Source organism: Prionailurus bengalensis, chromosome A2, assembly GCF_016509475.1.
Source record: "Prionailurus bengalensis isolate Pbe53 chromosome A2, Fcat_Pben_1.1_paternal_pri, whole genome shotgun sequence".
In the NCBI taxonomy this organism is placed as follows: domain Eukaryota; kingdom Metazoa; phylum Chordata; class Mammalia; order Carnivora; family Felidae; genus Prionailurus; species Prionailurus bengalensis.
The window spans coordinates 120,453,460-120,466,822 of record NC_057348.1 but is presented as its reverse complement, the minus strand read 5'-3'; the positions used below and the strand labels follow the sequence as shown (position 1 = coordinate 120,466,822).

Here is a 13,363-nt window from a genome sequence, read left to right as displayed (position 1 = left end):
AATGACACCAAATCACTTAGTCACAAAAGAATTTCTACTTCTTGTATATTCTTTAGGTAATTCTAGCAGAGCTTGACTTTCAATTAGTCATGCAAGTAAATCTTGACGTGTTGGCCTTTTGGAAAGGCCAAAAGAAATTTAGAATATTCCAGGAAAAAAAAATATTAGTCTGTGTTTAAGAACCTTAACATCTGCCAAAAGTCCAAGTCACTACCCTAATAACAGCATTGGGTAAATCTGATATGCTATTAGTAATAGTTTGAGAATTCCAAATTCCTTATGTTAGTGGTCTCCATTTTTCCCCACCATTTTACCATATATTTACTGATTGCCCACTGCAGCTTGGCGCTGGCTTCAATGCTAGGGAAGTCCACGCAATGAAGACCAATGAACTCTCTGGAGCATGTATTTTCCTGGAGGGAGACGTAGAAGTGGCAAGCAGACAAGTACAAGAGAAAGTATATTAGCGTATCAAGGGCTACAAACAAAATAAACGGGGTGATACGACCAAGGAGATCTGATGGTTGGGGCAGTCCCTTTTTTTTTTTTTTTTGAACCACTCAGCCTGTGTCCTCTCCCTCTTACTCCCCCAAAGGAGGAGAAGAACAATCACCAGTGGCAATAAGCAGTTGCCGAAGCAACACCTAGAGCCACCTTCACGAAGCTCAGGAGAGAACACTGCGATGGAGAGGTGTTAATTTTCATGGGGTTCGGGGAAGGCTTCTGTTATTAGCTGAACTCTGATCTGAAACCTGGACATGCAGAGAACACTGGAAAATTCCAGGCAAAGGGCGGATCTGAAGATCCTGTAGTTGCAATGTTGTGGTTGGCTTGATGGAGGGGAGCAGAGGCTAGCCGGGCGGCAGGGCGGTGCGCTCCGAGGAGAATGGTGTAGGCAGGGAGGTGACCCGTCCAGGAGCCCCACCACGGCCCACAGGCATAGCAAGGAGTCCTGCTTTCATTTTAAGAGTGACGGGAAGCCGTTGAAGCTGTTCGATTTTATATTTAATAATTATGATCTGGGATCCTGTTTGGTGAATGGAGAGAGAGAGAGAGAGAGAGAGAGATGAGGGTGGGAAGAAAGGAGTCTAGGTCTCGGGGCGGAGAGGGGTCAGTTCTCTTTTGAATTCTCTAGACTACAGGTGGCCGGTGGGACATCTCCTTGAGGAGGTCAAGCAGACAGATGGAACAAGGTGTTTGGGGGCCCAGGGAGAAGTCTTAGTTAGAGGTACACATTTGGGAGTCAACATTCACAGTTCCTTCCTGACCACCCAGGCACCTATTTGGTAATCAATGAACTGCTTTCAAAATGACCGATAGATAATGGTGGGAAAGGGCGAGAGAATTTTGCATACAAGAAGATGTTTTGAATCTCCTGGCCAGGAGCACTCAGGAAATGTTAGTAGAGGGCCAAGTGCGGTGGCTACTCGATAAATACGTATTCACAGCGATGAATCTCGAGAAAGCAGGGAACCGTCATTTCCCTCGCTGCTTACACCCTCTGTTCCTCATCCTCGGTATCTTTTGTCCTGGTGGTTTTGAATTCCTGATCCAGGCATCTTGCTTTGTTCTTGATCCCTGTCTTTTGGACTCTCCCATGCAGAGAACACGGTCATCGCTCTGACTCTGTCCCTAATGACCGCGTCCGAACCTCTTCTTCACAGGTTTCTGAATCTGCCTTGAATCGGGAACACTGAGTACTTATTATGTGCCAAGCCCTATTCTAGACACTTACCACATATATCCCGTTTATAGCACCCTGCCAAGGAGATATTGGCCCTTGGAGTAGAGTAGACCTTCATCTCCCTGAGGAAGTAAGTGCGTGACTCTAGTTAGTCAGAAAGTGGCACAGCACGAATCCAAAGCAAGGCCAGCTGACTCTGTAGCTGGGGTCCTCTGCCTGCATTCCCAAAGCTCCCTGGATTTTGCCTGCTGAATCCGGTGGTCCCCTCGACTCATCTAGGTCCCCAGCAAAGTCTGTTAGGGGGCTGGTATCTGTTGACGGCCAGCAAGCGTTCAAGTCACGCTGGCCTGTGTCTTTACCCTTGAGCAACCGTGTTCCGTATCTGCGTGACTACAGACCCCGCCGGTGCTCTCACGCGAGTCCTCATCGTATTCAGCAGGACGAGCCTAACCTGAGAGGAGCCCCTGGCCCGGGAAGATACGAGCCACCAGAGAGACAAAAGAAACGGGGTATGCTGGAGTAACACAGCGGGGCAGGCTTGCCGGGGACATGGTGGCTGGGAGCAGACAGGCTGAAGACTAAGAAGGAGGGCGGCTGGACTGTATATAGAAGGAAAACGTGGCCTCTTAATAGCTGGCTAAGGGGTGAGGTGGCAAAGACAAAAAAATCGTAACTCACGGTTCAAAATAGCCCTTACGGCGTTAGGTAAATGTGCTAATAAAGCGTCAGTCTCTCTGGCCGCATACTCTAACTGAAGGCTTTCTGACTTCATTAGGCATGTCCCCTGAGCATGCAGGTGCGGCACGGGCCAAAGAGACATTTGCTCACACGCTGCCTGTAGCAGAGGCAGCGGTTTCACAGCATCCAAGAGGAGGCCGTGCCTTCACTTGAAGGAGGCCACGTCCCAGGACGCCAAGCAACGTGGGCAGGAACGATCTGCAGCTCCTGTCGCACCGGAGGACCAAGGGAGCCGAAGCCGCTCCAGTTGGCATTGTCCCTCCAAGCAGCACCTGCTCTGCCAGCAACACGCGACCCTTTACCGCCGGACACCTGGCTGGCTGCACGGGCCCCAGGCTGCCTGCCGAGGAAATGGAGCTGATGAATATCCATTTCAGGCGAGGTTTCATGGTAGAAATGGGATGTGGAATTTCTAGAGGCAAGCAAGCTATGAGTCCAGCATCCACCAGGTAAGTTATTAATGAATTAAACTGACAAAGGTCGGGAGGTGAAAAGTTGGTTCAAAAGACAGACGAGAGGACAAAAAAAAAAAAAAGCCACGCATGCGCTATGTTCTTGAGTGACAGCAGACGGTCATGGCTTGTGGCACACAGCTCTGCTTTGCCAAGAGGTCTGTGGCATTGCCTCCCGACGCAAGTGCAACATTAAAGAGATTTGTGGATCCTTAAGACCCCGCTGGACGTCTAAAGAGTTTCAGCTGAATCCTAGGAAGAGCTGTGAAGCTAATCTGAGTCTACCCATCTCCACTGCTAACGATCCACCTGGCTTAGAGGACAAATGACACGGCTCCAAAGATTTTGAGAAGCAAAGAAGTGTGCTCCCTCTCACACGTGCACACACACATGCACCCACACACGTGCGTACATATGCAGAGGCAAAATAGTAGATCTTTAATTACACACATCATGATTTTGTTCTCTTCTGATATGACATGCCAAGTATCGATAGCCAAGTTCTTTGCTGTCCCAACACCTAGATCAAAGTCAGAACACAGTGGGCTTTCCACATATATTTGTTGAATAAATGAACAAATGAGCATTTACAGTCTCTTTAGATTTTAAGGTCTGGTACGCAACTTTGCCTAGAGACTTCTTCTCGATACCCCTAGGAAAAGTCCTTAGTTGTGTTCTAATTTTACAAAGCATTCTTTTCATGGAGACGTCTGAATCCCTCTAGCTCCCTGCATGGGCTATGATTTTTCTGCTGGAGAAATACTAAATGCAAAGTAGGATCGGAGGAATTTTTAATAGTTTGTGTCTTACTTGTCTCCCCACTCTATTCCAAGCATCTCATTAAATATTTTGTACTTACCCGATTCCTTTCTTATTCCTTATCTTATTCTCCTTTATCGTTGAACAACAAAAGGACAAAAGTCATCAGGGTTGATGACAGGACACAATCAGTTGATGAATTTCAGTATCCCACAGAAGTAAAATTTTATGTAGAAACATTCAATAACTAGTGATAAGTCAGCTCTGGGTGTGGATATCTACGGACCGAAGTCTTTGAGACAGGTTCAAAACCAGATCCCGTCAGTCTTGTAGCCAGAAAGCACTGATGTTCAAGGATGAATCTCAAGGGTGTTGGAATGGGAGCCTTTTCCTGCCAATAAGGCAGATGGGACACTTTAAGCGGCATCTGCTACTGTATATTTAATCTAAGTCATAATATCAAAAATAAGCAAAGACCCATGGACCTCTGGGTGAAGGATATTAGTTTGACTATTACAGAAACTGGTGCCAGTATAAAACTAGGAAATAGAACCTTCGCCCTGCCTTTCAATCTTGCTGGCATCCCAGACGATAAGAGAAGTGAAGGAGGCCTGGGGATAGTTCTCTGGGCGGTGAGCATTTTTATGAGTTGATACATTTTTAAGCTTATCTCCAAGAATAAAAACAGTCACTTTTCTTGTAGGGACTTTTTTTTAACGTCAAGTAAATGGGACAGAGCATAAAGGTTTGTTAAATATGAGTGTTGAGGGGACCTAGATATTTATTATTCTCTGTGTTTTCTCTGTTGGAAGCGTTCCATAATAAAAAATGATAAAAGAATCAAAACAGCAAGGAAAACACCAAAACACACGTCTTGGGGGTTTTAAAAATGGAGGCTTAATTTGCCTCTGCAATGGTGAAAAACACAAGACCTCTGATTTCAAATTAGTTCGTGAATATTTTTCAAATAACACCCGATTTCAAAATATAGATTACTTAGGTGTTAAATTTGGTGACGCTTTAACAAACAGTAATGTAAATCAACTCCCAGGAAACCGGAAAGCCCTCCTATGTCAACATAGTGCTGACAATTCATCATATTTAACAAGGTGTGTTGGAAATAGCTGAGTACTGACCTCCCCAGGACAAATGATCCTCTTGGGACGAGGGGCCTCTTGCTGTAACTGATATACTGCCAAAAAAAAAAAAAAAAAGATAATTATAATTAGAAAACTACAACACATACCAAAATGCCTTCAAATAGTTCCACCTAAGTATATCTCAAGAACTGCAAATATTTCAAACAAAAAATAAAACAAAAAGGATACAGGCACATTTTTAGACGGAATAAAGTCGGATCATTTATATGGAAATGAGTTACCATGGATGTAAACTGGCAAAATTGATTTTTTTATTCTTTTACAAGGCCAATTTAGTTTCATAATTGTGACTGGCATTGTTCATTTTATGGCTTTCTTGGAAGGTAGGAGTAAAATTCTTCTATTTTAAGAATGGAATTCTACTTTTGAGTATCTAAGCAGCAAGATCACATAATAGGATTCCTGAATTTCCATGATGTCTCCTGACACATCGGGGAAGGACTGGCATTAGCAGAGGAGTGTTATTCTCTGAAATGTCACAGATATGTACAAAGACACCACTGATTCTGTGAGTGGGTAAAACCCCAAGTCCTTTCTCTTTTCATGAGTGCCATTCTTGGCCCACCCATCACCAGGGATTCTCATCTACATGACTAATTCCCACCCATTGTCATTTCTCTTTCTTGGGTCCCTCAATATCTTAAGAAATAGTAACCCTCTTCTATCTTGCTTCAAAGACAGCCTTTCAGGCTTGAGTGTGGAGGAAAGCAGGTTTGTATATAAAAATAAAATTTATCAGCCTATTATCCATGATTTTTCTGATTACAATGAGTGATTTTCTGCTGTTCAGCTAGTCTGGTTATTTTTCTTGGAAGGAAACTACCCCAGGTGCCTGGGCAGCTCAGTTAGTTAAGTATTAGACCCTTGATTTCGGCTCGGGTCATGATGTCGTGGCTCATTAGATCAAGCCCTGCATCGTCCTCTGCACCGACAGCTCAGAGATTGTTTGGGATTCTCTCTCTCTCTCTCTCTCTCTCTCTCCCTCTCTCTCTGCCCTTCCCCGACTTGTGCGCTCTCTCTTGCTCTCTCTCTCTCTCAAATAAACAAACATTAAAAAAAAAAAAGACAAAAGAAAAAAAGAGGGAAACTACCCTATGCAGGTACCTATGAGCTCTACCTCTTTGAAAGCCAAGCTGATATTATCCTGAGAATCTTGCAAAAGGAAGAATTAATTTTAGACCATATAAATGTATGAAAAGTTACAACTCAGTCACGTAAACTGTTTCTAGAAAATGTAGTAAGATAAGCAAAAAGTTCTGATCTATTCTTAGGTCTCAAAATAAAAAAAGAAATTTTAACTGAGATGCAGATGGTCATGTGGAAACAGCGATGGAGATGATGGGATATATTCTGTAATTATGGCTTCTCAATGCCTGCAGCTCCACGTGGTTATTTTCTTACCTAATTAAGTGTAGACTGCCCAGCTTTTGCACAAAGAAGAAACTATCTAACCCTCGTATAGACGTTTTTTTTCCCAACGTTTTTTAATTTATTTTGGGGACAGAGAGAGACAGAGCATGAACGGGGGAGGAGCAGAGAGAGAGGGAGACACAGAATCGGAAACAGGCTCCAGGCTCCGAGCCATCAGCCCAGAGCCTGACGCGGGGCTCGAACCCACGGACCGCGAGATCGTGACCTGGCTGAAGTCGGACGCTTAACCGACTGCGCCACCCAGGCACCCCTCGTATAGACGTTTTAACGTGCCACGTTGCCAAGCTGAGTTGCCCAGGCTAATGACAGTGCCTGTGTCACTTAAGGACAACTGTACCCATGTATGGCAGATAGAGACAGAGAAGGCCTCTCATCAAAGAGAAAACACGAGGAAAAATTGGCCAAAGATACACAAATAATTGTGGACGTTCCACTGACCATCCCAGTAATGCCCATGCTCTCCTTAAATCATGGGAGAGGCTGCGTGGAATCCTTTATACCTCTTGAATCAGCCCCAATACCTACTACCTGGTTTCCAACAGTGCTGCTATTAATGAGTGTAACGGGACCCAAAAGGGCCAGTTCCTGAAATCACGGAGCGTTAGACCCAAGGGGAATTGCAGAAGCCACATCCAGAGAATCCTGCCCCCTCCTCTCTTCTCACTGCCAATGCTTCTTGAAGCCAACAGTTATACGTGGCAGTACGGCTGGCCATTTTTAATGCCTCTTTGGAGGTGACAAAGGAAGTATACATGTTGTAAGACAGGAGCATTTGATGCTAAGTGTGCCTTTGTAATCCATATCAGCAAATATTTGAACATCTGCTATAGGCCATATACCACAGTCACCATTATATGGAGGCTTTTATGATAAATGGAGAGAAAGGGAGAAGGGAAGGGAACCAGCACATCGAGTGCCTATCATGTGCCAGGGGCAATATTTTATTGAATCTTCAGGAGCAATCAGAAAAAAAGAATGCTGCATTATTATCATTCTTATTTTTTAGATGAGGGAACACGCACGGGACGGTTAAATATTTGCCCTGGGGCATCGGGCTATCCTTTTGAGTCCAGAGCCCTGCTTGTTTTTCTATGCCTCAGGGCCTTTGCACTTGCTATACCTTCCACCTGGCTTGCTCTTTCCCAAGGTACCCAAATGGCACCCTCTCTCCCTTCTCTTGAGTTTTAAACATTTAAACTCAATCTTTAAAAAAAAATTTTTTTTAATGTTTATTTATTTTTGAGAGAGAGAGAGAGACAGGGTGTGAGCAGGGGAGGGGCAGAGAGGGAGGGAGACACAGAATCCGAAACAGGCTCCAGGCTCCGAGCTGTCAGCACAGAGCCCGACGTGGGGTTCGAACTCACGTACTGTGAGATCATGACCTGAGCCGAAGTTGGACGCTTAACTGAGCCACCCAGGCGCCCCCACATAAAGCTAAATCTTAAAGGTCACGCTAAGGAGCATGGATGTTCTTCTGTCTGAAAGCGGGGTGACGGTTACATTTTTTGAGCAGGGAGAGGACATGATCTGGTCTGTTTCAGCATAATAAGGATAAGACTATCCAGAAGATACAAGTTGCCAAATTAGGGACACCTACTATGTGCCAGACGCCTTATCTACATCTTCCCATTTAATCTTCCCAACAAACTTCCAAGGTAACTATTACCCTTACTGAGAAAGTAGTGGAGATGCCAAGCTTTGAAGAAGCCCCAGGTCACACAGAGAATATGACGACATTGAGATTTAAAGCCCGATTTCCAGATCCCAAGGTTTGGGATTTTTCAGCCTCGCCAGTAGTTCCCTAAAGCAGGAGGTGGAGAGGGCCTGAGCACTGGCAATGCTCACTGACATTCTGGGGAAAAGCCCCCCCCCCAGTTTGTTTTTCTTTTATAAAAGCTCTTTGGAGACTCTAATACCCAGCCATGAGTGGGGCCACTGCCCTTTGCCTCACTGAAAGGAGGATCAGAGGAGGTTGCCTTGGAGGCAGGGAATCCAGAGAGAACAGCATTTTAGTCCCACGTAAAGGAGATCGTGAAAATGTGCATTAAGACAACCCTCTGGTGGAAAGTCAGACAAGAAGGTAAATGGATTGCAGAGGAGAACTGACAGCGCTTAATGATACACTGAATGCAGGGAAGGACCTTGAAACCATGAGAGATTGAGACGCCATTAACACTCACAGAGGATACAGGTGAAGGAACATTCTAGACAGGGTAAAGTCGGTCGCTGTGCCCTCTAAGGACCCTTTGAGGTTTAGTAAAGTGCAATGCGATAGTTCACCAATCTCAAAACCAGGAGCAGACTGACCCAGGGGCGACTTTGAGGGAGTCCCTGCAAAACCCTCAAGCCAGGAACCGCCGGGTCTTTTTCCTGGTCCCCGGGCAGCACACATCACTGACCCATCGCTGTTTCTCAGTAAGCAGGTCTCAGGAATCGATCTGTTCGGTGCTGTTCCAAGCAACAAAAGTTGGCAAATAGGCACAGAAGCCTGTTTCCCATCTGGATAATGTGTCTCTATAAAGATAATGAGATGGCGACCAACAGCAATGGTAGCCCTATGAAAAAATGGGCCCTAAATCCTATCTTAGCTTCGAGCAAGGGTTTCAGGCGCTCGTTTTCAAGGTTAGCTACAACCAAACAACCATCCGTGAAGAAAAAAACCTCTGAGGCATATTTAACACAAACTGGAACATGTCACATCATCTGAAAGTGTCACTTCTTGGATCTTTTTTGTTGTTGTTCAACAAACACATTTCACAAGCAAAACACGATAACATATGTCGCTTCTTGGGCGGTTCTGTGGGCTAGGAGGTGATTCGATGGAACTTGCTGCTATAGCAATGTTCCAAATATGTTCTAGGCACTCCCCAGCCCTGGGCACTCTACAGGACCTGAGAGAATTCTTCGCACTGGAACCAGCTGTTTGGCAGGGGGCATGGCCACTGGGGTCCGTGGAGGTGGAGAAGAGGAGTCCTTGCTTCTCAAGCAACGTGAAGCACATCGAGAAATCCAGGACTCACTGAAAGAATGTTTTACTTTCTCTTCAATAAGAAAAGTGGGCTCATTCTCTAACAGTAATCACCCTACTTGTTGGGGATGCCAAGGGAAGGCCTGTGGCCTGGGTGACACCGAAGCCCTGTCCACACCCATTGGCTCCTTACAGACCCTGCAGGAATGGCCTCTTAACAGCTTCTTCTTTATTGAGAGGGCATGAAGACCCAGGAGGCCAAGCCAGCCATTTGCTTGTGACATTGAGCCAGGGCCACCCTGCTCACCGCCCATGTCTTTCCCATTCTTCATGGGAAAAACTCATGGGTGCGAGAAAACAGCAGGTGTTTTAGAGGTCGTCTTGGCTTAACCTCACCTCCAACCTGCCTCACTGGCAGAATGTCCAGACTTAATGTGGACCGAGCTCTATTCTTGTCTAATGGCACAGTGAGAAACCCGGGGATGAGGCTATGTAGCCTCATGATGAGAGGGTCTCAGGTGTAAGGGTGAAAAAGAAAAACACGACGGGGTATGATAAATTGCAGATTTCCCCCACCAACTCTTCTGATTCAGAAATCTGGGGGTTAGGGCTGAGGATCTGTTATTCTAAATATTCTCCCCAGGCAATTCCGATGCAGGGGGTCAGGGGGTCAGGGTTTTGAGGTTCTCAACTCCTCTTTAGGAAAACAGGCACAAGCTGTGACTGCTTGACCTACCGCCCGGAGGGTCTCCTGGGAGAGCTGTCGGCACCAGAATCTGCTGCCTAATTGGCACTTGGCCTCTTAGAAAAGAAAGTCTCTCAGAGTATACTCAGGGAGATGGACTTGTGAACTTGTCTGCTTAGGGCATACAGTTCATGTGGCTCCGGCTTAAAGTTTACAACGTGGCTTCATTGTTATTTTTTTAAGTGCGCTTAAAGACAGCTTTTTTTTTTTTTTTTTTTTAACGAAAATGGAAACCAACGCTTTCTTGATGACTTCGTCAATGCTTTGTTTTGGGGTCTGATCGTGAATATCAAGGACTAGCTGCAGATACATGATACTCTGGGACAATATTATTCTTGTCCCAAGACAAGCCCAGTTAAGTGGTAGCATTAGGTTCCGAGAAAGGGAGGGGAGCGGAGAATTCAGGTAGTTGAGGAAAATCATGTGACATCACGGTTCTGACTCAAGACCCAGGCTGATCGATTCCGCTGGCCTCACAACTCGAAGCACAGTGTTTGGCTTAAAGCAAAGACTTAATATGTATTGGCTGAATGAGTGATACATGAATGAATGCACAATCTACTTTAAATAAAATATGGAGGGAGCTGATTTCTAAGGTTCCTATTCCTCTAAATTTCTAAGCCAGACATTTGTGGTTGCCTTCCCCACATCCATTTCCATCTTCTCCATTCTAACAGTCCTCCAAATTTTCCAGTTATGTGGATTACAGACGGTTGGTCCTTGACTGGTTCAGGTGAGCAGCATACTCAACTCTTTGACAGTAATGATGGAGTTGAGAATGGGTAACGCAAGTCGGTCAGGGCTGAGACTCGGTTCTAAGTCTTTGCTAAAGGTATCCGGAAAGTAAACTGTCTGCCTGCTGCTCTTGAATAAGGGAGGTAGTCCTGATGCTGTTGGTAGCTATCTGGGATCACAAAGGAAGAGCCTCCAAATAGTGATGCCCAACCTGAAAAGCAGAGCCAAAAAAGGGAGATACACAACTGCCTATGTCGCTTGAGCTGCTGGAATAAGTCCCTGGACCTTTTGCTTAAGTCATTGAATGTGATGGAGTGGAATATTCTGTTACCTCCATCCAAGAGCATCGCAATTAGCATTAAAACTTAGAAATCGGGGCACCTGGGTGGCTCAGTCAGTTGACCATCTGACTTCAGCTCAGGTCATGGTCTCACAGTTCATGGGTTCGAGCCCCGCATCGGGCTCTGGGCTGATAGCTCAGAGCCTGGAGCCTGCTTCAGAGTTTGTGTCTCCCTCTCTCTCCGCCCCTCCCCTGCTTGTGCGCACTCTCCTTCTCAAAAATAAATAAACATTTAAAAAAAAACCCTTAGAAATCACTTTTTAAAGTGTGTTATTATCAGGTAAGCTAATTTTCTTTTAGGCATAATGTCATAATAGGGACTAATGCCTCATGATAAGAATCTGATACCAAGTAAGTCAAAATTAATGTCCAGTAGTCAGCAATAAAAGACATACCTATATACTTCTACACCAATTAAAAATCACATTTTTAGAACCAAGTCCTATAATATGGCAAAAATGTACTGCCTTCAGTAAATAGAGGAGCAACTTAAAAGTACCAAAAGTCACTAGAGTTAAAAAAAAAAAAAAAAGTGTGAGTGATGGGAAAATGTGCATTCCATAAATGCTATGCTAATGAGCTTGACATCAATACCGAAAATTATCTTTCAAAGGACTGTTTGTGAACATTTCACAGAAAAGGCCTCGGTGGTTCCTCAGGTTCAAAATGGATTTAACAACAGGTTATTTAAAACCAAGCAAATTTCATGCTCTGACATTTTTTGGACTTTCAGATCAGGAAAATGCTACAGGTTTAGCATATTTGAATTTTTTTTAAGTAGACTCCAGGCCCAGCATGGAGCCCAATGTGGGGCTTGAACTCACGACCCTGAGATCAAGATCTGAACAGAGATCAAGACCCAGACACTTAACCAACGGAGTCATCCGGCCGCCCCTGGCATATGTGGATTTTTTTTTTTAATTTTTTTTTTTTAACTTTTATTTATTTATTTTTGAGACAGAGAGAGACACAGCATGAACGGGGGAGGGGCAGAGAGAGAGGGAGACACAGAATCGGAAGCAGGCTCCAGGCTCTGGGCCATCAGCCCAGAGCCTGACGCGGGGCTCAAACTCACGGACCGTGAGATCGTGACCTGAGCTGAAGTCGGACGCTTAACCGACTGAGCCACCCAGGCGCCCCAACATATGTGGATTTTTAAAAAGGATCTCGTGAAGCCCTGCAAGGCCCTAAGATTCCTTTTCCCATTCATCCTTGAAGACTCATACAAATTTAACCCCTTCTATACAGTCTTCTCTAATCTCAGGCGGTGGACGAGGAGGATACTATGACTGAAGCCATTTGCATTTTAAGTTAATCGCTTTATATCTTCTCCCTTACAAGACCATACATTGGAGAAAAGTAGGGGTCACAAGGTAGTCATTTTTGATTCCTAAACCTTGTTCTCTGACACGGAAAAGGTCTTGCCTGCATGTTTGCTGAAGGACCGTATAAGTAGATAGTAGTCTTGGGAATAAGATAGTGTAGCATGAGCTTGGGGATAATACGGTCGGTGAGCTTAGGAGTGGCCCAGCACCCAAACTCAAATAATTTATGGGTCCAGGACAGCCAAAAGAGCTCTTGCTCAGTGATGCTCTGGATAGATTCAGGCAGTGTGGTTTTGATGATGTCGACGGCACATCTGGTGGCATTACTCCCTTCAGTTTTAGAGTTATACATCACTAGAGGCCCTCAAATAGAGCCGGGATGACTATCAGTTGGGCGTAATAAAGAGCGATTTCATATATGCCATTAGGTTTGTATTAAACGGCCTCAGCTATCCCTTCTGTGTCGGAAGTTGTATGATTTCAGAGCAAATGAAAAAAAAAAAAAAAGCACGACTTCGGTTAGACCCCCAAACCAGACTCAAAACCGACACACTAGGGTGAAATTGATAGTGTACACATATAATTAGCAACGTGTTTTCCACCTTCCTTAGGACTCAGAAGCACTTTTAAGAGATATATTGGGTGGCCCAAGGCCTCTTAGCAAAAGGCGAAATGAATTTGAGCCAATGCCATCTTTTTGCTTCCGTAAAGCTCTCTGCGGTGGCATTCGCTCAACAAATATTTATCGGCTAGTTAATGTATGCAAGGCTGTGTGCAAAGCAGTGTGCAAAGCACAGTAAGTCATGGAACACCCAGCGCCTCTCACTACAGATATTTTGTTGATTTACTGTCAGAGTTCTTCACACTCCATTAGGAAACAAACAAACAAAAACATCCAATTACTAAGTCATTAGCGCTGCCTTTTAAAATAGAAGATCAGAGTGCACAACATTAGACTGGAAGGGCCCTTGGAGACCCGGCACAGCCCCTTTATTTCACAGATGGAAGAACAGACTCATGTAATAA

General features: G+C 44.9%; 1 protein-coding gene and 1 pseudogene across 2 annotated transcripts in view; both read right to left on the bottom strand.

The window, feature by feature from the left end:
• CHN2 (chimerin 2) overlaps window positions 1-13,363 on the bottom strand; it is a 305,590-nt gene that overhangs the window by 133,705 nt on the left and 158,522 nt on the right. For both annotated transcript variants that reach the window (XM_043589173.1, XM_043589172.1), the window contains exon 3: window positions 4,770-4,825. In XM_043589173.1, the coding sequence (XP_043445108.1) occupies window positions 4,770-4,825 (56 nt within the window). The remainder of the gene's footprint in view (window positions 1-4,769; window positions 4,826-13,363) is intronic.
• Window positions 556-760, bottom strand: LOC122488880 (annotated as a pseudogene).